Source organism: Panthera uncia, chromosome B4 (genome assembly GCF_023721935.1).
Source record: "Panthera uncia isolate 11264 chromosome B4, Puncia_PCG_1.0, whole genome shotgun sequence".
In the NCBI taxonomy this organism is placed as follows: Eukaryota; Metazoa; Chordata; class Mammalia; order Carnivora; family Felidae; genus Panthera; species Panthera uncia.
Genome location: NC_064809.1, coordinates 33457633 through 33484248, shown reverse-complemented (window position 1 = coordinate 33484248; position 26616 = coordinate 33457633). Strand labels below are relative to the sequence as shown.

Below are 26616 nucleotides of genomic sequence, written 5' to 3'. Positions count from 1 at the left end.
CTGCTTCAGATTCTGCATCTCCTCCTCTCCCTTCCCCTCCATGCTCATGCTCTGTCTCTCTCTGTCTCTCAATAATAAATAAACGTTAAAAAAATTAAAAAAAAAAAAAGAATACAAAAAGATCTAGCAATATCAATTTGGAAATTAAGGATTTAAGCCAAAAAGGGGAATTTGATCATTCTAGCAAATCCCAGATAATTCTTACCTCTTCCGATTGACTGGTCTTTCTCCTCTTTCCAGCACCATCCAAGTCCTTTTCCTTTTTATCCTATACCAAGAGAGGAGGGACACTGCGTTATCCTAGGCACTATAACTTGCCTTTATGTTTGCAGTAGGTCAAAAACCTCTTCCATTTTACCTTGGGAGAACGTTTCCGAGAGATGGTCTGCCCAAGTTTGCTTAGGAAGGAGATGGGAGATTTGGTGCTAGCTATAAGGACTGCTTTCTCCTCAGCATTCAGGTCCAAGGCATCTGTGAACAGGAAGCAATGTTTGAGGACAGCCCTGGAGGGGGCTTCAAAGTACTGACCAGGAATACCTCCTTGCAGGTGGCTCAAAGAACCTCAGAAAATTCTAAAGGCTCATCTGCTCTGACAAAACCAAGGAGAACTCAGCAGGAAATTCCACAAAGGAAATGCACACTTAGGTGTGGATGTTGAGCTTTTTCTTTTCCATCCATGTAAACAGAACCAACTTTTTCTTTCAATCCACTTCGGTCAAAAAACCCTCCATTTTTGCTTTTCAAAAGTTGGAATCTGCCTATGATTGTTAGTTACAATTGACTGCTAAAGCCTCACCTTTGTGATAAAAATTTCAAGGTGGAGGGAGAAAGGGAGGTAGGGTATGTGGTTTAGGGTCAATGGTTTTGATTATGCATTTAGCTGCACATAAAGGCAGGGCTCTCCCTAAATAGGTATACTGATGCTACAGTGTGGATTTCTGCTGTAAGAACTGCATATTTTATCAGAAAAAGTCACGGACATCTCTATGAGTAAGTGGACTGGAAGACATTGGAGAACCACCAACTCTGTGGATTCTAATGTTTTATTAGTAATGCTAATACTTTTTTAAATAATTGAAACGAATAATATACTGCAGGTATTTGTTAAGTCCTTTTGTCTGCCATTCTCCTTAGCATATCACAATTTTATGTTATACATACATAAAATCCAGTTTGCAAATGGGAAAACTGAGGCACAGGGAAATTTAGTAACTTGCCTAAGGTCAAACAGGTCAAAGAACTGGGAAATAAGCCCAGGTCGGGTACCATGGTGAACACTCTAAAGCATTACACTACACTTCCTCCAAGGGACAATAAATGACAACAGGGACATTTTTTTATAGCACAGTACTCTGGTAGACTGAGGCAGCAGGCTAAGGGCCAAACAAAGACTTTGGAAAGCACTAAAAGGTAGGAGAAGAGAAAGAAGCCATAGAAGCAACAGTTACAGAAGAAAGAGAATGAGGCAAACAAGTACAGGACCACAGAAGCCAACGAGCAGAGAGAACTTCAAGAAAAAGGGCATCACTCCATAGTTCTGAATAACGCAGAAAAGCCAAGTGCATGAGATGCAAAATGAGAAAAGAATACAGATTTGGTGATTTTTCATGACTGTGGAGAACAGTTTTGGCAGAGCAGTAAAAACAGAAGCCGGGTTGCAAAGTGTTATAAAGTTTAGGCCTTAGGAGGCTGAGGCCTTAAGTATAAACCACTTTTTTTCAAAAAGGCTGGTTCTGAAACGGTGTGAGAAAGTAGTAGAGTCAGGGAAAACATTTTGCATAGGAATGATTTTTGTGTATTTATAGGTTTAGAGAGAGAGATGTGGGAAAAGAAAGAATGGTTGAGAACACACTAGCAGAGAAGGAAAAATTAATGGAACAAAGTTCCAGGGACTTATCCAGAAAGCCAACTAGGAATAACAGAGTAAGTGCAGGTTTGCTTTTGGTGGTAATGATGAAGGACATGGTTGGAAGGAAAGACAGGAAAGCCAGGCAACAACAAAGAAGAAATGGAATATCTCCATACCAGTGTCTGCCAGCCCTTACCACTGGAGGGGAGTGAGTCCTTGAACATCTCGTAGAACTGAGTCAGGTACATCACCATAGTCAGCTTGTCAGGCTCCCCCACTGAGGCCATTTCTTTGCCTGTCATAATGGGAGAGATGCCCAGTTCTTTCTCAGCAATATCAAAGGCCAGCTGGTTATTCTTCTCCACATTTTGCTCATCCAAAGAGTCAAAATCTCTAAGAAATGGGATAAGAAAAACATATCAAGAAGGCTTGCTTGTCTTCACACCAGAAAACACAGTATCAATGGAGTCATCACCATTTCTTAGTCTTTTAGCTAAAATCCAGGGTGCAATCTGAGGGCCAAACTATTGATCTCACCTTTTAGTCTCCTTTTTACTAAGAAAATGAAAATCATCCTCAAGAAGAAATGATTAAAAAAATCTACTTAGAAAGGAAAAAAGAGTGGAAAAGATGAAGAACTACTCTCATTTTTCCAGTAACATAAATTTCTTAAAGGGTAAGCTCAAGAAGAGGAACTATCTTTAACATGTACTCTCTTGTATGTTGCATGTCATCTGTACATATTAAACTAATGCTCAATAATGATAAAAATCCTATTTGGATCAGACTGCTTCTAACGGCCTAGGATTATCACTTGCTGTGTCATTAGGACCAGACAAGCTGTTGATGTACTAACTCAGCTCTGGTAAATCTTACTCAGCCTTCTACTCGAAGGGAAATTCCAAAACCTTCCTCAAAAGATTTTTCCATCGCTAAATTTCTTGAGTTTTCCCAAGAATTTAGATTAACCAACACTTCCCACTGGATTTCAAGCTTCTTGCCATTCAATCAAGTAAAGACTGATAGCATTCTTCTTTAAGAGGTGATTTCAGTTCAGGGCAGGGCTTATTTTGTGTTAACCTACTACTGACTTCCATAGCAAGTTTTTCATTTTTCTAAATGCCTTCTCTCTATAGATTAAGCCTATTAAACCATAGAGGCCTCATCCTGAATGAAGTCATCATAGTCTAAACTGTGCCAAATTACCTACTCACTGCTTTGTGTTCTATTACAAGGAAATTCCCTAGACCTTCTGGAGGCAGGCTTTGGTTCTTTCTAACAAGAATGCGTCCCCTCCCTCTACCATCCCCCTCCACCTCACCTGCTAGGTTCCCTTCAGTTACTTTTGCCTCCATTTCCTTTTCTTTGGTTCCTTCCCTTTGGAAGAGAACTGATTGACCTGAACCTTCTTCTAAAGCCTTCTGTATCATTCATCACAATCCTTCTCAAGCTAGTCTCTTTCTCTCCCGCCCTTTTTTGGTGGGGATGAAAAAGCCCTACTTTCACTTACCATTTACCAACCTCTGCATTAGCTAAGGGATAGGAACACTAGAGGTCACTTAAGTTTATCCAAGCAAATCAGAAACCTCCATTCCTAAACCACACTACATAAGGCTATGTTTACTAGCTCTTGCCTCATTAATTTATAACCTATTATAAACAGAAACTATGTTTCTTATGTTTCCTTAAGCAATCATTAAAACAAAGCAAATGCACAAATTTGGGCCCTAATGATAAAAGGACAGGCAGCCAAAATAATTCAACATGCTCTGCTTCTGTTTTTGGATCTTCTTGTTTGGCTTCCATGGGGTAAATCTGAGTGCACCAGTCACTGCAATTGACTTGGGGTCATCCTATTGTACTGATTCTGCATTTAGGTGAGTGAAGAATGGCCAAAAGGGAAGATGTTACCGATATAAGTGGGTAAGGTGGCCTGAATCTTATGGACTGGACAGAGTATGTTTGTAAAAGGTGCAATTCTTAAGAAAGAGATAATACCAATGAACCATGATAAATCGGGTAAGTGTTCATTGTTTTCTGTTTTATTAGTAGGGACATATTTGCCTTCGGCCAGCCAAATGTTCTAGTGAGGTTTTCCTTATGCCCAACAGCATTTGAGAGACAGCTGGCTGAAAAGAAGAGTTCAACCAGGGGCCAATGAACAGAATTTTCCTTTGTGTGATGTAAACAGGTCCAGGTGGGTGTTAAAACCAGTTTTTGACGTTCTGAGTGCTGTGATTTTAAAATCTCACCTGGATTCAGCTACATGATGCTTGACATACAGTTTTAAACATAACTAAATCAAAATTAATCACTGCTTTCTAGAGTAGCTTGCTACGTAACTCATTGTAGAAAAAAGTACAACATTTGGCTATTTGATAGCAAAATACTCTGAAGTGCTTAGGGAATACAAAATAAAACACAAAGTTTGTCACAACTTACATCAGATCAGGGCGGTATCTATGGATGATCGCACACAGAGCCAGTCCACTTTTCCAGGACATAGTGAGATCTGTCACATTTACCCCTGCATAGCCATCTGTCTGCCTTTGGCACCAACCCAGTAGTTTGCTTGAACGAGCTACAGACTCTAAAACAATAAAAAAAATATCAGAAGTGTAGTCACCTGGTAGCATTGATAGAGGATCCTCTTTGCAATACCCATACCTAATTTGAACAGTTACTAAAGGTTGGGACAAAAGAGCGGTCACGGTTTTTCAAAAGTCAGAAGCTATGTAACTGGTATCATGACAGTAGAATTTTAGGTAGATAAGAAACTACCAATTTACCCAGACTCTGAGGTCAATGCCAGTCACAACGGGGGTTATCTGGCCTTGCTCATGTAAAGCCCAGTATCACTGCCGCATTGTTTGATAGGGACTTAGGTGGAACAGCGCCATCTACTGACCTGTCACCCTCCCTGGATAGTTGCGCGGCAGCTAGCTGAGGAAGCTCCTTCCCTTCAAAGCAATACTGGGGGGAGTAGAGCAGAAAAGATTCCATTCGCTCTGGCAACATGTTAATCAAAGGCAAACAAAGCCCACTCTTACACTTTCCAGAGTACAGAGCGATTTGCCAAGTGAAGAAACTCTGTAGGATTACATTGGCAAGGCCAAGGACCCCAGACCGGAACAATCAATCCCTCAGGTCAGGCTTGGCATTCTATATTATAAATGATCACATCTTGAAAAGGTGAATACAAGAACACATATGCTTGGATGTTTTCCAGTTTATTGCTGTGCCTTATAAAAATCTGTAAACTGCATCAGAGAAGCTCTGATATGCAGCATTTAAAAGAAGCTGTAAACTCCTATTTGTGTCCAAGAATGTCTGCTCTCTTACTTTTAGCAGCTGGAAATAACTAACCTTCTATGAAGTCCTTTAGTGTTTGGGAACTTAACAAGGTAAAAACTGCAATATCATAAAAGTCCTATTTAAGTCTGAAATCCTATTTAAGTCTGAAAATGTATCCTAAAACTACACAGGGAACCAACCACTGCTGGTGTTATTATTGTAAATCAGAAATTTACTTCCGAAATTAATTTTATTCAAATGTCTTCCAAGTCTGTATATCCATCAATCTAACATGTATTAGTCAACTTCAATACTCTAGGCCCTAAAATGACATTGACAAAGGTGTATTGTCTGCTTAGATGAAAATGTTTCCAACTGCCTGCTGGTTGTGATGTCCACCTTGATATCCCAATAGCATGTCAAACTTTCTCATCCTCCCACTTCCTTCTCCAAACTGATGGCAGCACCACTCACAATGCTCTCTTGACCCATAATGCAACCAAACTGCCAATGCCTATTGATTCTGGCTCTCTCACATAATTAATAATGACAATGACAAAGTGGCTGCCATTTGTGACCACTTGCTGTATGCCAGATGTTGTAATAAATACTCTATACATGTCATAGAAGCCTCATGACTATAGTATGGAGTAGGTATTTGTTAGGCCCATTTCACAGACAAGGAAACCAAAGTTCACAGATGCAAAATAACCCGTTCTTGCCCACACACTTCACAAATGGCAGAGCTTGAACTGGGACTCCATTGCACCCGGCCCCAAAGTCAGAGTTCTTCTAACTATGCTCCATGGCCTTGTCCATCCTCAACATCAATATCAGATTTAGGCCTTCACCACCATTAGCTTGACTACTGCAATGCAATTCTTTTCTTTTCTTTCTTTCTTTTTTAATGTTTATTTATTTTTGAGAGAGAGAAAGAGACAGAGTGTGAGAGTGGGAGGGGCAGAGAGAGGGGGAGACACAGAATCTGAAGTAGGCTCCAGGCTCCAAGCTGTCAGCACAGAGCCCAATGAGGGGCTTGAACTCACGGACTGCGAGATCATGACCTGAGCCGAAGTTGGACTCTTAACTGACTGAGCCACCCAGACGCTCCCTGTATTTCTTTTTAAGTTTATTTTTATTTTTGAGAGAGAGAGAGAGAGAGAGACAGAGAGAGAGACAGAGAGAGAGAGAGGGAGAATGCATGTGCATGAGTGAAGGAGGGTCAGAGAGAGAGGGAGAGAGAGAGAATCCCAAGCAGGCTCTGTACCATTAGTGCAGAGCCCAACATGGGGTTCAAACCCATGCACTGTGAGATCATGACCTGAGCCGAAACCAAGAGTTAGACACTCAACCAAATGAGCCACCCAGGCACCCCTGCAATGTACTCCTAACTAGTTTCCCTGCCTCTGGCATTTCCCTTCTCCATCCCATCATACATGCAGCTGACCAGGCATACTCTGGTTGCTCTTCTTTTAAAAAAAATCCAGGGGCCCTTCAAGGCACACAAAATACAGAATGGCCTTTATCTCTGCAACCGTATCCTGACAATGTCATAATACTCAGCTAAAATACCACTGCTTCTTCATAAAGCCTCCCCCAGAAACCTTGGTTGGTGTATGTGTGTGCACTCACTCCTCTCTCTCTCATCAGCATTTGTATCTGGTTTCTCTTTATATCCTCCTAAAACCTTAGACAGAGGGTTCTCATCCTTGACATTACTGACATTTTTGGCTGGGCAATTCTTTGTTGTGGGGAGCTGACTTGCGCACTTAGGAGGTTGGGCAGCATCCTTGAATGACAATAGTACCCTCCCCTAGTCATGACAATCAAAAATGTCTTCAAAGGCTACCAAATGTTCCCTGAGGGGCAAAATCACCTCTGGTTGAGAACTATTGCCTTATACAGTACTGTGCACACTAACAGCTCAGTACTGACTTCTCTGAATAGGTTACTTACATTTCAAAGGTCATTACTTAGGGGGGTCTGGGTGGCTCAGTCAGTTAAGCATGTGACTCTGGCTCAGGTCATGGTCTTGCGGTCCTGTCTGTGAGTTTGAGCCCTGCAGTGGGCTCTCTGCTGAAAGCTCAGAGTCTGGAGCCTGCTTCAGATTCTGTGTCTCCCTCTCTCTCTGCCCCTCCCTCACTCACACTCGGTCTCTCTCTCTCTCTCTCTCTCTCTCTCAAAAATAAATAAACATTTAAAAAAAATGTTTTCAAAAGGTCATTACCAGAACTCACCATTACGAGTCAACTTTGGGGTAGTTCGGGAATTCACTAGGTTCTCCATTTCCAGATGAATATCTTTTGTTTCTCCAGTATCATATAAATGACGCACCTGGCAGAAAGTTAAAAAGTTGTAAAGAAGGAAAATCAAACACCAAGTAACAAGTTCCCACCAGAGAGCAAAAGACTGAGATAGCAGGTTGGGCAAAGTTCCGATAAAAGTTACAACAATGACCTTTAAATCCTTTCTGGAATGTGGTGGGGTTTACAAATAAACAAACATATATTAACAGTAATAAGTTGTGCTCTGGGGTGCTTGAGCAGCGGTTAAGGTTAAGCATCTGACTCTTGATTTCACCTCAGGTCATGATCTCAAGGTTCATGGGTTCGAGCCCCACATTGGGATCCATGCTGACAGCGAGGAGCCTGTTTGGGATTCTCTCTCTCTGTCCCTTCCTCTCTTATGCTCGCTCTTGCTCTCTCTCTCAAAATGAATAAACATTAAAAAAAGAAGTTGGGGCACCTGGGTGGCTTAGTTGGTTAAGTGTCTGATTCTTGGTTTCAGCTCAAGTCATGATCTCACGGTTTGTGAGTTCGAGCCCTGCATTGGGCTCTGTGCTAACAGTGTGGAGCCTGCTTGAGATCCTCTCTCTGCCCCTTCCTTGCTCGTGGTCTCTCTCTCTGTCGCTCAAAAAAAAAAAGAAAAAAGAAAAAAGAAAAAAGAAAAAAGAAAAAAGAAAAAAAAGGTTCTAAAAATTAGCTATTCAGCCTTAGAGGGCCTTCTGATAGTCACTATTGGACCACTAATGTTGCCCATTGACAGCAGGTCTCATGGACCCCTTCTACAGAAGTCTACAGAAGGCTTGAAGCTATAAACTTCAGGCAGAAAGTAAATAAAAAATTACACAAGTACATAGGCAAATATGTTGAATGGGCTGCTTTCTAGAAATTGCTGGGCTCTATGGGATTACTGTGCTTTGTAAAATGTCATTCTCAATGCATTTATAAGGCTTTAGACATTCTGAGAAATAACTCAGCATCACAAAAAAATTGACCACCAGTATCTTTTACTTGCAGACAATGTTCTAACGTTCAAAGTTCTTTCAACTGAATAATCTCATTTACCCTCACAATGATCCTGTGAATAGCAGGGGTTATTATCTCCATTTTACAGATGAAGAAACTGAGGTTCAGAGAAAATGACATGTCCAAGTCATAAGTGATTGGTGGCAATAATGCAAGTGAAAGTCACATTTCCTGAGCAGTGAACAAGTGCTCTACCCCCTACAACCTGCAATTTTAATTAGGAGGCACAGGATAAAGTCTTAGGTCCACCATTTTTGTCACATGTGATCTTCCGGCAAGTCATCAACACCTCTCTCCCTTTGCTGCTCAATCTGTTGATGGAAAGTAATACCTACCTTCAATCATTCCAGAGAGACATATACGTGCATTATGAAAGAAGGGTGGGTATACGGTACTAATAGACACGTTTCAGTGTTTCAGAGGTCTGGTCAGTCCTGAAATGGGCTGAGAGGTAGATAACTGACTAGAAGGCTCTTACCTGGCTTGGACGGAGGAAGTTGATGTTAATATTGGGATATCTGGTGACAGGGTCTATGCTGTATTGGCTGAAGTTCTTACTCACATTCTCAGGGGTGGTCTGAGGCAGCAACCTATAAATACTTTCCCTGCAATAACATACAACAATATACTCAGAGCAGTGGCAAGCACCATACACCTCTCCCTCTCCTTTGATAACATTCCTATTTTTTGACACTGCCCCCCAAAAATCTGAAGGATATGACAAATCCTCATCCTTGACCATTATTTTCCTCCAAACCTACATTAGCCCCTGCTCCCATTCCCACCACGCCAGTGATTCCACAGACACTGAACTGGTTAAGGGCCGGTAGCAAAGGAAAATACACTGTGGTGGGCTGGGATAAAAAGCCTGATCCTAATTTAAAAGGCAACTAATTTACTGTTTTGTTTTGTTTTTTTCAAGGAGGACAATATTTAATTTTTAAGAAAATTACAGATGAAAAAAGAACTTGCTACCAAAATTGCCCGGAGTTTCTTAAGTAACAGACTTAAAATGCTGTCAACCACCAATTGCACCCAGGAAATCTTATTTCTCTAGTTCTTCTGGTCAAGGCATTTGTTCTTTATTAGCAATCAAATCCTAGGATTCTTAACCTCTTTTGTAATAATCTGCTTCAAAATATCTGACATTTGGGAGTTTGAGAAATGTTTACAAGCAGTTTGGGATTTTCTTTTGAATTCAAAGTCATTTTTTATTTCTTTTCTTATGTTAGTATGTCCCCTGCTACTGCACTGATTTCATTAGTTTAAGTCTTTCTACTTTGACAGAAGATTTAATGTACTATTTTTATGTATTTGTTCATGTGACTGTCATAAAGAATCAGCTACTGTCCTTTAATGGAATGCAAAGATTCAGATACTATTTGTCAGTAACAAATTTAATTTGAAAAGGAATAAAAGAAGACCACTTAGATTAAATAATCTTTACATACCTATGATTTTATAAATAAATATCTTGCCTTTCCTTTCTTTAGTACGAAAACATCTTTAATTAAGAAAGGAAGAGAGAGAGAAGGAAGAAAATCTGTAGTCTGCCTGAGGAGCAAACCATTCATCACTCCCAGTTTTCTCGTGGAAGAGACACCTGGCTGCGTTCCATTACCTCTCAGCCAGGACTTCCAAGGGGCTTGTTCCTAGAGACCAACTTCGTACCATCCAGGCAGAGTCCATAGCAGCTAGGAAGCCCCGGGCTATTCCTGTTCCCATTGGCCAAAAAGGCTATGAAGGAGAAAGGAAATGAGGAATTAAATAAATTGTATTTTAAAAGAGGGAAACTAAATTGAGAAACGAAGAAAGTTTGCTGTTGACAGTACTTTTTGGCAACTATTCAGATACTGGGCTTTTCCACTTCATAAACTGGTAGAGGAGCAAATCACAAAAGCTGCAGAATTTCCATCCATACTTAGCATGTCTGGATGCCCTAGAGCCTGTAATCCTTCCCTACTTCCTGGTGTAACTCCTGTAGGGAGCTGACCTATGCTGCAGCATGTTGTAGACCCTCACTCTACAACCAGGGGTATCACATTTGCTCTTAATTATTATTGTTTCCTTACTATTGCCTCTTCTATAAAGTGCTGCCATCCTTACTACTCACCTCTAGGAGGCTGTCCCCAACCAGAGCCACTAACAACTGGTGTCCATTCTGCTCCCGCACCAAGGCAGCATTCTCAGAGGCGTACATACAAGTGAAGTCGAACATGGCCACGTCAGGCTGCCCATAGTGATTGATGGCAAAATCCAGAGACGGCAGCTGCTGCTGAGTGGAGAAGTCTGCTGCCTCCCTGGCATAGTTCAGCAGAGCCTCTTGGTCCACGTTCTCCCGGGAAAGCAAGAGCTCTGTGTCGGCATAGTCCTGTCTCCAGAGAGAGAAGCAGCTTGAAAGAGAAGCCCAGCAAGAGCTACACTAAACATGTCAGACATAAGCTAGTTTCACAGCTTTTCCTTTCTTCTTAAAGTGATTTCATATCCCAAAATAAGTCTTCTACACAACTTAAAGAGAAAAGAGGCAGGCTGTTTCCTTCTTTTTTTTCTTTAAGGAGGCATCACACCCAGTGCAAAGCCCAACGTGGGGCTTGAACTCACGACCCTGAGATGGGATCAAGAGTTGGACTTTAATTGACTGAGCCACCCAGGCACCCCAGGGTTGGGAGGCTGTTTCTAAAAGTACAGACTTGGGGCACCTGGGTGGCTCGGTTGTTAAGTGTCTGACTTCAACTCAGCTCATGATCTCACAGTTCGTGACTTCCAGCCCCGCGTTGGGCTCTGTGCTGACAGCTCAGGGCCTGGAGCCTGCTTCAGATTCTGTGTCTCCCTCTCTATCTGCCCCTCCCCCACTCACATTCTCTCTCTGTCTCTCTCTCTCTCAGAAATAAAAATTAAAACTTTTTTTAAATTTTTTTTTTCAACGTTTTTAATTTATTTTTGGGACAGAGAGAGACAGAGCATGAACGGGGGAGGGGCAGAGAGAGAGGGAAACACAGAATCGGAAACAGGCTCCAGGCTCCGAGCCATCAGCCCAGAGCCTGACGCGGGGCTCGAACTCACGGACCGCGAGATCGTGACCTGGCTGAAGTCGGACGCTTAACCGACTGCGCCACCCAGGCGCCCCAAAACTTTTTTTTAATTAAATAAAAGAGCACAGGCTTTGGCACCTAAAAACACAGTCCTAGCGTTTCCATTTACTTGGAGCAAGTCATATTTCTTTGATTTTGCCCAATCCATCTCTTAGAGTTGTTTTGAATACCAAATAAAATAATTTATGTGACGGTACTTTCTAAACTGAAAAGATATTTTATAATTTATGTTATTATTGGCAATCATTATCTTCTGGGTAGCAAACAGCTTTTGGCAACTGGGACCATATACAATATTTAGCACTGCATAATTTATCAAATGCAAAGGGAGTACCCGAAAGCTCCAGTGCCAAAGATATAATGTGGGAACAACAGCAGTTCCAGGGGGCTGGCAAGAAATAAACTGAAGATGGAACAGAGGTTTTCAAAATAATACATAAGATTCTGAAAGGCTTCAGAGAAACCCACCAACAAAGAAAAACAACGATGAGAGGAAAACGGGCTTTCCACATAAAGAAGTGAAAAACTCCTTTTCTGTTTTGGGGATTCCTGGCTAACTGAGCCAAATTTTACTCTTCTAACATGGGGCCTAAGGTTTGTTTCTAAATGTCCCTGATGGTGCTTTAGGCTAGCACTACAAGATGTTAAAAGTCAAAACACAAATACTCAAGTTGGTCCTTGAAACAGTGTTTGTTCAACATTGAGTAAGTGACCACAATGGGTTTAGTACTTAGCAGCACACATAGAAACATGGCCCCTGCCCTCTAAAAAAATAAATAAAAAGCAAGATTATTCCTACATATAGCCATACCTTGGAGAAACTGCAGGTTCCGTTCTAGACCACTGCAATAAAGTGAATATCGCAATAGCAAGTCAAATGAATATTTTTGGTTTCCCCGTACATAGAAGTTATGTTTACACTATGCTGTACTCCATTAAGTGTGGAATAGCATTTGTCTAAAAAAAAAACAGCCTACCTTAACTAAAAAATGATTTATGGCTGAAAAATGCTAACCATTATTAGAGGGTTTAGCAAGTTGTAATCACTGATCACAGATCATCATAACAAATGTAATAATGGAAATGTTTGAAATATTGTGAGAATTGCCAAAATACGACACAGAGACACGAAACAAGAAAATGCTGTTGGGAAAATGGCACCAACAGACTTAGTGCAGGATTGCCACAAACCTTTAATTTTGTAAAAAAAAAAAAAAAAAAAAAAAAAGGGCAGTAACCGTGAAGCACAGCAAAACAAGGTATGCCTATAATTTCAACTGATAACCACAGTTCTGCCTAAGGTGGTAGATTTGTCTTAACTTAGTCCCAAGGCATACATACCACCAGGTTCATTGGCTACTTCTTATTGATAAAGCATCCAAACAAGTATACCTTGCTTATGTTTTTGGCAGAATGGGCTGTACAAACTGCTTTGCCCTATTTCTGCTTATATACATAAAGGAACACAAGGCAGAGAAACAGATACAAGGTCCATGAATGGAAAAGAGACTGTGCTGCAGGCACGTGCTCATTGGCATGCCCCCAACACTGCTCTCAGATAAGGCAACAGTGTAATTCAGTGACACGACTCATTATCATCCTGAAAAGACAAAAGGCACCCTGAAATTCAGCCATGAGTCTGTGGTAAGAACTGTACAGGTCTGAATCAGCACATCTGGTGCCTCTTCTATCCATTTCATCACATGGGGATAGTAATTCTGATTCAGACTGAAGACCAAATAGGACTTAAGAAACTCTCCTTTAAGAGCCACTACTCTGTGGTTCTCTGATTTCATTTTCTGCTCATCATCTTAGGGAATGTCCTACAATTATTCACTTAGAAAAAAGGCTGAGCCAGACCTCTCATCCATTGTTAGATCATGAAGAGGTCAAAATATACCCTGATCCAGTCAGTGTTCCCTAGACTTCTGATAGTTGTATCTGCAGGAAAACCAGAACCATTCTCAGGCTTCCAGGTCAAACTCCCTTCCCCCCTACCACCTTCTCCCAAAAGATGACCTATTAACCAACCAATAATCAGTCATACATGGAATTAACTATAACCACAAACCAAATCACCTAAAATTAAACTGAGTATCAGAGATAACTGAAATCTGACATTTGCTTTAGAACAATCCAATGGCAGGAGTGGGGAGTGGGGTGAGGTACTACTGAAATAATATTGGCCACATAATTGTTAGAGCTGGAAAATGGGCACATGGGGGTTCATTATACAATTCTCTCTAATTTTGTTTACATTTGAAAATTTCCGTAACAAAAGTTTGGTTTTTTTTTTAAGTTAAACTAAAAAACATTAGAGGAGTTCATGTTCCCAGGAGATGAGATGGGTGCTCATTTTCATACCCTTGAAGGAAAAACTCATCAGACAATAAAATTCTTTCCCTTAGCGGTCACATTAACTAGTACGACATCAAAAGAAGTTTGAAAGAATACATTACTCACATGCAGTATCACCCCTTTGTCTAGCAAACTCTGCTTTTTGGCTGTCATAACAAAATAATGTGTATCATCTTTGTAGTAGACAATATTCTCCAAGTCGATACCTGCAACCAGAAAACAAATGTGTCACCTAAGGGCTTGCTGAAACGAAGGTACATTAGGGCAGCCAGAAAGTTGTACACAGGCCCACAGAGACAAGAGCTGTAAAACTCCAGGTAGAGCACATGAAAATAAAGAGATGTCTGAGCCCAGATTTTCACTTCCTGCATGTTCAGTTCATGAGAAGAGGGGGAACTTTGTTTTATACCTGCACTATCCTATAATTCACTTGATACCCTAAGGTATCCTAAAAACCATGAATAGTAGGCAGAAATATATGGATTTGAAAAAAAAGGAAAGGCTAACTTCTAGTAAGAGGGTTTGGGTTGGTTCTCAGGTTAAACCTCTTAGATAGTCATCAAAGCAACTGGGAAAATCTCTTTGGCTTTTAATAGGACAACTAGATGCCTGGAAGCAGAGTATGAACTACTGACTTTTTAATTCAATTAATCTAAAACATTGATGTAATTAATGGAAAGAAATCATGTTCTAGAAGATGGAACTGAAATTTGCTGCATGTTTTTGTTGGATCAAAAATATCAAAGTTAATGTATTCAAAAGTTATCACACAACAATCTCATTCCTGTCTAGCACATGGTTTACTTCATGCCCAAACTGGACCACAAGACTGTATACTCAAGTGTGTAAAGTCAGGTTCTCAGTGAACCAGAGAACTATCAACCAATAGCTTACTGCATTGAGCACCATCACTCAGAGCCATAACATAGGGGAAGGGCTTGGAGAAAAGCTGGTAGAAGACAGAACCCTTAAAAACAAATAAATAAAAACTAAACCCAGAGCAGCCCTGTCACTATAAGGAAGACAAAGAACACTAGAGTAGGAGATAGTGATAAGGAAAGCATTATACTAACAACAAAGTATAGAAGTGAAGAAAGAGCAGAGGGGCAAACAAGCAATAATAGCAATGACCACCCACCCACTCTACCAAACCCTCTAAGAGAAGAATCACAAGCAGTTATTTAAATTTTTATCCTAATTGCTTTGGAGGCATCTATACCAACCTGTGGCTTCTCTCAGTTCCTGGAAAAACTTTTGGTTGAAAATAAAAGCCACACCACTGATCTCTTCCACTTTGGCTTCTGCTGTTGTATTTCGGTTAATAAAATTTGCTGTAATGGCAATTGCCAATTTGCCACGAAATTCTTTCCGGCGAAATCCTAGAAGGAAAGACATTTTCAGAGGTGGCCACAGCTTGCTAGAAAAGAAGGAAGATCACTTCAAACAGAAAGGGATGCTGATGAAGACATTAGGGAACATGAGGGATGGGAATCAATGGGAAAATTTTAGGGCAATTCTTCTCTATCTGAAAATAAGGTTTACCTGCCAAAAAATATAAGAGTTCAGGAAAGAAGTCAAAGTCTCCCCCATACTAACAAGCAACATGAAATCTAACTGACCAGAATATTACTTAGTGCAAAGATTTCCAAAGGAAAGGAAAGGAAAGGAAAGGAAAGGAGAGAAAAGAAAAGAAAAGAAAAGAAAAGAAAAGAAAAGAAAAGAAAAAAGAGAAAAGAAAAGCCACCAGCTTACTAAACTTAGATTTAATCCTGCAACCATTTAAAGTCAACCATTTAAAGTACAGCTTATCTCCTAGTGCCCTAACAAGTATGTCCTGTAAGAAGTAACCAAGTACCAGTTGGCTAGTGGAAGGCTGGGCTTGCTATTCAATTAGCATAAACAGCACACATATGCTGATTCTTAGGAGTATCGATTCTGATGACACAAACTCTCACTCACCCCAGGGTTGGGAAAGGGTTACCCTTCCCTCTGCTATGAAGCAGGCAAAGGGGTATTGACAAATACCTTCCAAGGTGTTCCTACGGCCATCCCCTCCGATGATCACTTCAAATTCATACTCTGATACAGGATGGGTTTTGGGGTGGACCAGTGCCCGCCAACCTATCCCTGTGGACCAAAGTCAAAATGAAGGTCATCACCAAGACCATATTCATATACCTAAAACACCTTTTGGTACCAAAGGCAGACCGCACAAAACCCCAAACAGAAAACACTAGGTGTAAAAGCATGAGGTACAAACACCACAGAAAGAAAGAAGCCTTGAAGAAGGCTCACAAAGGAACATTCCCCATCATATGATTTGCAATAATGAATACAAGTGTTTGCAAGAAAGGCCTCCTCATTCAGGCAAAAGTTCCTCAAAAGATATAGTTTGTACAACTGGAGAAGGCTCTTTAACTAGTTCTGAAAATAACCCAGAGATTCTTGTAGTTTTCTTCCTTGATTTCATCTTTTCTCACCCACTCAATTCCCTTTTATCCCTTCTTCATTCCAATCCAACTCACGTTCATTTTCTTGGTCCTCAGGAGGCTGTACAAGGCCTTGGAATTCCACATTGACATGGATCTCAATGCCTAGGATCAAGGCTACTTTCAAAAGTATTAGCTGAAGCTGACGGATACCTGGGGGAACAAAAAGATCATACTAATGAGGGCACACTGAAGTGATTACTGCTCAGGTGCTCATCTGCCCACCTATACAGTTTACCCAGATTCTCAAAGTCTCTGTAGCTGGAGACATTTTCCAAACCATGCTTTACAGCTTCTTTCCTTCTTTTTAAAGGGAAAATAAATCCTCTGCAAGAGATGTTCTAGAGAGACATTCAAGGTCATTCCCACCTCTTGGGTTAGGTGTTCAAAACCACCAAAAGCTCTGAGACAACAGAGATTGCGGACAACAGGAGACTCTCTTTTCCATCTTCCCCTGATTCAGTCAGAGCCACAGTCATCTAACAGCATCTACAATCCTGACAGGACATTGTACCTACCATAAGAGGCAAAAGATGTGCACCCATACGTAGGCTCTCCAGTCTGATACAAAGGGGCTGCACTACTTGAGATTTCCACAGCATCTCCCTTTCATCTTATTATCTCACTCATCTTCACACACTCTTATAAAGTAAGAAGGGGAAACCTTAATCTCTTACCATTCCCCCTCCCACCACTGGTCTACAGGTGCAGAAACTAAGGCTCAAAATGACTGAAAGTCTTGCTCATTATTACACTGAGATTTGTTTATTTCATGTCCAATGAATGACTACCAAGTGGTAAGATAAAAATCTGTCCCTAATGTAGGACTCTCTCAGCTCCAAGGCAAATCCTACATAAGGCAGACAAATCCACTGAATCATATGACCCTTGGTCCTCTCTTAAGACCAAACTCACCTGCAGCTTCTGACTAAGCTGGTACATGCAAATCCTCATCTAAGCCATCTCGGTTATTTTCCCCTGCTTACCACAACCACCACCCTTCTGAGTCACACTCCTAAAGGCTCATTAAATCCCATTCTAACACATATTGAATATTTGCAGACAACCGGATTCCAAGATGCTTTACATATTATAGCCCAACAGATGGGCAGAGTACTTCCTCTGCCAGTGGAGTGTGGTAGCTGTTGGCCAATATTTGAAAAGTTGGCACAACTGCCTCAAACAGCCAAAGTTAAGCAGTTTAATGTTTTTTGCAGGACACATCTGGAGGAGCTCAGAACAAAAGTTCCTTGATAAGGCTTTCCTGGAATCATTAACGATGATCAATAAACAAGACTTGAACTTCATAATGTAGACATCATCTGTTCTGGATCACTTTTTAGATAGGCTGCTTACTCATGAAAACAAAATCACTGTCTGCATTAACTTGTATTTACTCTATAGGGAAAAGCATGGGCCCAAGCTGAGCTTGGAGATGACAAAAGTACAGCAAGAGCTATCCAGGTTGTAGACCTTATGAAAATCACCTAACCAAACGAATCTCATTACTGATTTGCCACTTGTGACAAAATTAGGAGGCTGCTTCCATAACTGTGGCTTTACAGAAATGTGTCCCCATAGCATTTTGTTCTTACATTAGTAGAGTATCTATCATATCACATTAGACAGAGCCTCATGCTTTGTGCTTCTTCCCCTGGACTAAAAACCACCAAAGGGTCAAGGCTCAAATTGGTAGTATTTCCTAGCCTGGCCCCGATGCTGATCCCACCCACTGCAAGTGCTCAGTAAGAGTTCAAGACCTAACTTTAGAAATCCTTAAGCTAAACTCATTTCATAGGAGATAACCCTTGCAGTTAAGAGTCCTAGGTTACAGACCACTGCATCACAGGTATGTTGACTCCAAGCAGAGTGTATTTTCTATACATTAGATACTAATGATATCAGAACAAACTGGGCTGGATGAGTATGAATTCCTCAATCTGCCTCTTTTTATCGAACAAGTGGGTAGAGGTAGGGGTGAGATCTTATAGGGGAACTGGTTTTACTTACTGATATGGTCAATAGCTCCAGCACAGAACTTGCCATAGAACTTCTTGGCACCCAGACCTCGTAGATCATGTATGGTGAATGGCCAGAGATGCAAGACATTGTTGCGGGAGAAGGCATCTCGTTTCTCAATAACAACCACTTTAGCTCCCAATAAGGATAAGTCAATGGCTGTACGGAGACCACAGGGGCCAGCTCCAATGATGAGACACTGAAAAACACAGCTGCTTTCAGGGCAAAGGGAGCACCTCTTAGGAAAGTTCACATTTCTATAACAGTTTCATGGATCACATAACCATCATTCCCCAAAGCCCCCAAACAGGGCTATTCTCCCAAGAAATCTTGGGAGACCCAACTGGGTCACAGGAGACCACCTGCAATGGCTTGAGAGAAAAGCTGGTGATTGTTATGGATACCGGAGGCTCTTAACTGTCAGTGCTGGACATAAACCCAGCACGTGTGCACCTGTAGATTTGTAATACATTGAAGTGGATCATCATTTCAACAAATGATTTGAAAATCAGATGTCACCTTAATTGACAGGAGAGGATCTTTTGCGAGGTTTCTAAGTCAAGGAGATTTCTGTCCAAAGAGACACAGATTATTAAATACATAGTTCAGGCAATCTTTTTCTTTTTAATGTTTTATTTATTTTTGAGAGAGAGGGAGAGACAGAGTGTGAGTGGAGGAGGGACAAAGTGGAGGAAGAGAGACATACAAAATCCAAAGCAGGCTCCAGGCTCTGAGCTGTCAGCACAGAGCCCGATTTGGGGCTTGAACTCACAAACTGTGAGATCATGACATGAGCCGAAGTTGGACACTTAACCGACTGAGCCACCCAGGGGCCCCATATAGTTCAGGCAATCTTAAGAGTCTTGGAATGAGTCTACTACTCAAGGATTCCTAGAAGGTAACTTTCAAGAGCCAAAGTTTTATGTGCTGAAAAGAGTTCTAAAATCACCATCTTTAGACCAAAAATCCAGGAAACTGATCTTCAAGACCCTTATTCTAGAAAGTACTCAGGGTGAGAATGGACACTTAACTAATTTGTACTCTATTCACAGAAGGGAAAAAAGACATAAAATGTTTCTGGTTTTGAATTCATTTTATTTGCAATAAAACTCCAGAACTCAGTCATAAAAGTCATGCCTTTAAATTTCTTGAATTCTGATGAGTATCTACCCAGATGCAAATCCACTGGAGGAGGTATCCACACAGGGCAAAGTAAAGCTCATGAAAGGACATTAATGATCTAGTCACGAAGTCATCCGCAACTTCATTTCTTTGCTAGCCTGCTCCAAATTTCTCACAAAAGGTGTTTTCACATAAGGAGGAAAGCAGGAAATATATTATTCCTTCTCCAGTTCCTTGTACCTACCCCTGCACAGGTGACTGAGTATCTCCCCTGTTTCATGAAAACTCTCTTTCTCTAGATTGTGAAGAAAGCAAAAGAAATATTTTGGCTTACAAGGCCCTTGCTTATCAAAACAAATCTTTGGAATACGGATGAAAAGAGGTTTGAAGCTTGCGGCAAATCCCCAAATTAGCAAATACTATCTATACCTTATCGGTCATGAGTATGGAATAAAGACTTTATAAACATGACATGACAGGTAATACGAAGCCATGTTCAGATAGGATGCTAACAGGCCATGGCTACTTCTTTGCTAAGTGACTTGCATCCTCCTAATAGTGTGAGATTCAAAATAGAGCCTCAGGGAAAAAAAAAGTTCCTATACCACTTGACTTCGGGGTTGTTCAGCTCTTAAAGAGCTGAAACACTGAATGTTCAGTATGTGAATACATGAAGTAAAAATAGGGTCGGGGGTACCTGGGTGGCTCAGTTGGTTACGCACTAAGTGTCCAACTCTTGATTTCGGCTCAGGTCATAACCTCATGGTTCACGGGATCAAGCCCTATGTCAGGCTCCACACTGAGTGTGGAGCCTGCTTGGGAGTCTTTCTCTGTCCCTCTCCAACTCGCACACACACTTGCACACGTGAGTTCTCTCAAAATAAATAAATAAACATTTAAAAAAAAAGAATAGGGTCTGGGAAATGGGAACAGTCAACTGAACACAGGTAACGAACCTACGAAGTTTCAACAAGGTAGAAGTTGGACTCTCCGTGATAGGTCTTGGCTAGACTCTGCCTAGTTCTCACCCAGTCTACCTCTACCCAATCCTTTTCTTTGGCCTACCTCTACTCAAAATCTTTTCTTTTCTGGTTAAATCCTTAGGTCAGTGACCCCAAAGCCTGGGAGAAGCCAAACACTTACCTTGGTGTTAGTGCATGCTTTTCCCTTTTTGTAGTCTTTGTGGCTGCCCCGCTTGTCCAACTTTGCCCACAGGGCTTTGGCTTTCCAGTAGTTAAGCTTGGACTTGAGCTTGTGATAAAAGGAGCGGTAGTCCTTAGGCTTCAGTTCTAGGTGGTCACATAGCTCTTGGAAGGCCTTAAGGGTTCCCTTGCAGGTGGTGGCCTGCACAAACCGGTCAAAGAGGATGTGAGCGCGATTCATTGTCTCATTCTTACTGTCCTCCATGCTTCCCCACTCTCAGCACCCCCAACAAAGGGGGCAATGGGATGGCTGTTGATCCACCCGATTCTGTCACATTAATCTAACAAAAATAAAGAAAAAAGAATGGTTAGCAAATCCAAATGCCTACCTACAAACATTTCCTTTTCTTTTCTTTTTAAATGTTTATTTTTGAGAGAGAGACAGAGTGCAAGAGAGGGAGGGACAGAGAGGGGGAGACACAGAATCCAAAGCAAGCTCTGGGCTCTGAGCTGTCAGCACAGAGCCCGATGAGGGGCTCGAACCCACAAACCATGAGATCATGACTTGAGCTGAAGTTGGACACTTATCCAATTGAGCCACACAGGCACCCCGTACCTACACACATTTTCTAGGATATGTACCTCTTTTTCAAAGTGGAGTTCCTAAGTGTCATATTCATTCAACAAATGTATATCCTATACCTTTTTAAATTTTTTTTTCCTTTAACATTTTTATTTATTATTGAGAGACAGAGAGACACAGAGCATGAGTGGGGGAGGGGCAGAAAGAGAAGGAGACACAGAATCCAAAGTAGGCTCCAGGCTCTGTGCTGTCAGCACAGAGCCTGACATGGGGCTTGAACTCACAAACTGCGAGATCACGACCTGAGCTAAAGTCGGTCGCTTAACCAACTGAGACACCCAGGTGCCCCTACCTTCTACATGCCAAGCACTATCTCAGACACTGGGGATGGAAAGATGAGTAAGACAGTGTTTGCTTTCAAGGATCTTACAGTTCAGTGGGTGAGACAGATTAATAAACAAAATGTTAAACGTACTGGGGCACCTGGATGGCTCACTTGGTTGAGTGTCCAAGTCTTGATTTTGGCTCAGGTCATTATCTCATGGTTCATGAAATTGAGTTCTACATTGGGTTCTGCACCGACAGTGCAGAGCCTGCTTGGGAATTCTCTCTCCCTCTCTCCCTGCCTCTCCTTGGCTAGTGCACACGCACATGGGTGCACGCACAGTCTCTCTCAAAAATAAATAAATAAACTAAAAAAAAAAAAGAATGTTAAATGTACTATGCTACGTGTCATTAGAGAGAGAGGCATGAGGGATTTGGTAATATAGAAGATAAGAACCTAATTGCAGTGGGTCCTTGTTGAAGATGAACTTCTGAAAGGTGACAGCTGAGTCTTTCAGGATAAATCAGTGTAGCCAGGTGGGGAAGAAGTGTAGAATGTGGAAAAGGAAATAAAATAGGAAGGCTTATGAGTGATTGACTCTTACAGATGAAAGACTCCAGAATGATTTCCAGGTTTCCAGCTAAGGCAACTGAGTAAATGGTGCGCCAGGCCAATAGATTAAAAATAGAACTCATCTGTGAGGGTAGAGTGGTGAGATCCCTTTTGGCCTGTTACATGTGAGCTGCCTTGCAGAGGTTCTCATTAGGCAGCCAGGTATGTATCTGCAGCTCAGGGGAGTAGCTGGGGGTGAACGCCTAGACTGGGGAGTCATTAGCATACAGGTGGTAGTTGAACCTACAAAAGTGGTACAATCACACAAGGAGAGCCCATGGCAAGAGAGAGCCAAGAGCTCTGGATAAGATCTGGGACTCATCAACTTGTAAGGAATTGGCAGAGAAAGAAGAGCTCTCTAAAAAGATTATGAGGTACAGTGGAGAGAGGTCTGAAGAGAACCAAAGGGCAGTGTCCTAGCAGTCTATGAAGCACAAAGTTCAGAAGTGTTAAAGTAAGTAGGTATTCAAATGACTGAAAAAGTCCTGCTGCTACACATGATACATGGCAGGGTGGGAAGATTTTATAGCCATTCCATTTTGCCCACAAACATATTTGACAAAAATGATAATGTCTACCCCTTCCATTTATCCAAAACATCTACACATCCACCATCCTATGTTTGCTGGCTAGAACTTCAAGATGGGAGAAGACACTTTACATGCTCTTTTAATGCACTCACTTCCTTGGGTCTGTTTCATCATTTTTGTAGCACATTTTATTTATCATCACTACTTAGACCTATTATTGGGAGGTAGGAGGCAAAGGGCCGAAGACCAAAGAACAAAGAAGCAGACCAGAGCAAGGAGACAAGCACTAACACAGCGCTGAACCCCCCTGTGACAGATATTGGTTGCATGACCCTGGACAAGTCACTTTGTCTCACCAAGCCTTGATTTTCCCTTGTGTAAGATGAAATTATACTGGATGTTCTCTAAACTCCTCTTCCAATTCTCAAGTTTTCTGAGTTTAGTAGTGAGGAAATACTCATGGTCACAGTACTCACCTCTGGTGTTCTAGTCAGAATGCTCCATCATAGGCATACCACCAATTTGCTATTAGTGTGACAAACAGGACTGCACTGAAACTTTACTTTAAGGAGGACTTAGTCTATACTACCCAAAACAATCCACACATTCAATACAATCCCTGTCATCATACCACCAGCATTCTTCACAGAGCTAGAACAAACAGTTCTAAAATTTGTATGGAACCAGAAAAGACTCTAAGTAGCCAAAACAATCTTGAAAAAGAAAACCAAAGCTGGAGGCATCATGATTCCGGACTTCAAGCTGTATTACAAAGCTGTAATCATCAAGGCAGTACAGTACTGGCACAAAAACAGACACATAGACCAAAGGAACAGAATCCAGAATCCAGAAATGGACCCACACATGTGTGGCTAACACATCTTTGATGAAGCAGGAAAGACTATCCAATGGAAAAAAGACAGCCTCTTCAGCAAATGGTACTGGGAAAACTGGACAGCGACACGCAGAAAAATGAACCTGGACCACTTTCTTAGACCATACACAAAAATAAACTTGAAATGGATGAAAGACCTAAATATAAGACAGGAAACCATCAAAATCCTAGAGGAGAAAATAGGCAACAACCTCTCTGATCTCGGCTGCAGCAACATCTTACTAGACATGTCTCCAGAGGCAAGGGAAATAAAAGCAAAAATGAACTATTGGGACCTCATCAAGATAGAAAGCTTCTGCACAGAGAAGGAAACAATCAACAAAACTAAAAGGCAACCAACAGAATGGGAGAAGATATTTGCAAATGGCATATTGGATAAAGAGTTAATATCCAAAATCTATAAAGAACTTCTCAAACTCAACACCCAAAAAACATATAATCCAGTGAAAAAATGGGCAAAAGACATGAACAGACACTTTTCCAAAGAAGATATCCAGATGGCTAACAGACACATGAAAAATGCTCAGTATCACTCATCATCAGGTAAATACAAATTAAAACCACAATGAGATATCACCTCACACCTGTCAGAATGGCTAAAATAAACAAGTTAGGAAACAACAGATGTTGGCGAGGATGCAGAGAAAGAAAAACACTTTTGCACTGCTGGTGGTAATGAAAACTAGTGCGCCCACTCTGGAAAACAGTACAGAGGTCTCTCAAAAAATTAAAAATAGAGTTACCCTATGACTAGGCAGTTGCACTATTAGGTATTTATCCACAGGGTACAAAAATGCTGATTCAAAGAGGCACATGCACTCCAATGTTTATAGCAGCACTATCAACAATAGGCAAATTATGGAAAGAGCCCAAATGTCCATTGACTGACAAATGGATAAAGATGTGGTGTACACACACACACACACACACACACACACACACACACACCGGAATATTACTTGGCAATCAAAAAGAATTAAATTTTGCCATTTGCAACAACATGGATGGAACTAGAATGTATTATGCTAAGCAAAATAAGTCAGAGAAAGACAAATACCATATGATTTCACTCATGTGGAATTTAAGAAACAAAACAGATGAACATAGGGGAAGGGAAGGAAAAATAAGATAAAAACAGAGGCAAACCCTAAAAGACTCTTAAATATAGAAAACAAACTGAGGGGTTGCTGGCAGGGCGTTGGGTGGGGAGGATGGGCTAAATGGGTGATGGACATAAAGGAGGGCACTTGTTGGGATGACCACTGGGTAAGTGATGAATCACTAAATTCTACTCCTGAAACCTTTGTTACACTATATGTTAACTAACTTGGATTTAAATAAAATTTAAAAAATAATTATAATAAAATAAAAAATAAAGAGGACTTATTCTTGGAGATGGGGAAAGACAGAGGAAGGGAGCTGTTGATCCATTGTGGTCAGGAGGGGTACAGAAGCAAGAAGTGACTCATTATTTAGGGAACCAACCCAAGAGCACTAGGAGCCACCAAACTGTATTGCTGATTAAATCAATTCTCAGAAGGCATCAAGTTCCAGACTGACATGGAAGAGACCAATCTTCTGTCCTAAAGCTCTTATACTGGGTAAGCCTCTGAGCAACAGAATACCCCTTCGTGAAGTAGAAATAACATCCTGCTTCTCTCTATCATGATATTATAAGGCTAAACCAAATCAACTGGAGATGTGTCTTAAGTATCATGGGAGAAAGTAATAACTACATAAGAACTGACATTTTCCCTTTACATCAACAGATACGACAGTCTTCATATACTATGGAGGCCGAGTTGAAGATGGTAATTCTTTACCTGGAACACACTGACTCGGCTTCTTATCTCAGATATATACTTACTCAACAATCTCTCCTGGCTCTGGATATAAAAAGTACACTGGTAAAAAACATAACTTGTCTCAATAACCACATGGCCAAGAGTCCATCAAGAGATGGAATTAAACAGAACTAACCTCTAGTCCCCTCTAAATAAAAATTTATTCTAGGTAACAGTAAGCAGCAAGAGAAATATTTTAAAGTTCCTAAAAAGAGCCCACTCTTTTTCTTATATGCCAAGGCTTATCTTAGAAATGGTACAGTACCTGGTTGGCTCAGCTGGTCGAGCATCTGACTCTTGATTTTGGCTCAGGTCATAATCTCCCAGGGTTGTGGGATTGAGCCCTGTGTTGGGCTCGGTACTGGGCGTGGAGCCTGTCTAGGGTACTCTCTCCCTTTCTCCCTCTCCTTTTGCCCCTCTCCCCTGCTTGTGCTCACTCTTTCTCCAAAAGAGAGAGAGAGAGAGAGAGAGAGAGAGAGAGAGAGAGAGAGAGAAATGGGACATATTCAAAAGATGGCTTGTGGGGGCAGAAAAAAACAGATGTGTTTATCTAAAGGCAGAAGAAAGGGTGACAGGTAACAACCAATGACTAGAAACAAAGTTCCCAGAGTGATTGCCTCTTGGCTTCCTTGTGTGGATTTCTGTGCCTTTATTTGCTTTTTTGGCAAACAGACAGCATTTTGCAATCCTGACCCTGATGCCAGACCTGCTTTGACTCCACCAGAGTCACAATATTTGGGGAGCTTTGAATATACACCTAGTTTGATCTCTCTGCCTCTTGTCAAAGAAGAAAATGATTTCTTTCAGTTCCTAAACAGCAGCCACCTTCCACTCCTTGCCAAGATTTGGGGCACTCAGTACCAGATGTTCTTGCTGAAACCAACCCATTAAAAATCCTGCAACATTATTTCTAAAAGCCTTTGCCCTGTCCTAATGCCTGCCTTGTGCTCACACTTCCCTAAAAGTGTCTTGAGCATTTATTTTCAAAGAAAAATTCTGATTTGTACACTAACTCCCCCTTGACTGGCTGTAGCCTGCTCTGTTTTACGTCCACAGAGCTACCAACCACCACAGAGAATTTCCAAATCAAACCCCACCACAGATGAACACCTTCATTAGTAACTGGCCCCCAATCCTTCTGTTGACTTTCAAGT

At 41.2% G+C, this 26616-nt stretch overlaps 1 protein-coding gene across 12 annotated transcripts in view; it reads right to left on the bottom strand.

The window, feature by feature from the left end:
- The window catches only part of MICAL3 (microtubule associated monooxygenase, calponin and LIM domain containing 3), a 208983-nt gene that overhangs the window by 103488 nt on the left and 78879 nt on the right, over positions 1 to 26616 (bottom strand). For all 12 annotated transcript variants that reach the window (XM_049624829.1, XM_049624817.1, XM_049624820.1 and 9 more), the window contains exons 2-15: positions 20675 to 21014; positions 18401 to 18608; positions 16427 to 16543; positions 15927 to 16028; positions 15125 to 15280; positions 14007 to 14107; positions 10565 to 10822; positions 10073 to 10188; positions 8930 to 9056; positions 7381 to 7477; positions 4292 to 4439; positions 2046 to 2242; positions 359 to 471; positions 206 to 268 (exon numbers count right to left, since the gene is read on the bottom strand). In XM_049624829.1, coding sequence (XP_049480786.1) covers positions 206 to 268; positions 359 to 471; positions 2046 to 2242; positions 4292 to 4439; positions 7381 to 7477; positions 8930 to 9056; positions 10073 to 10188; positions 10565 to 10822; positions 14007 to 14107; positions 15125 to 15280; positions 15927 to 16028; positions 16427 to 16543; positions 18401 to 18608; positions 20675 to 20938 — 2067 coding nt within the window. In that variant the 5' untranslated portion in view covers positions 20939 to 21014. The remainder of the gene's footprint in view (positions 1 to 205; positions 269 to 358; positions 472 to 2045; positions 2243 to 4291; positions 4440 to 7380; positions 7478 to 8929; positions 9057 to 10072; positions 10189 to 10564; positions 10823 to 14006; positions 14108 to 15124; positions 15281 to 15926; positions 16029 to 16426; positions 16544 to 18400; positions 18609 to 20674; positions 21015 to 26616) is intronic.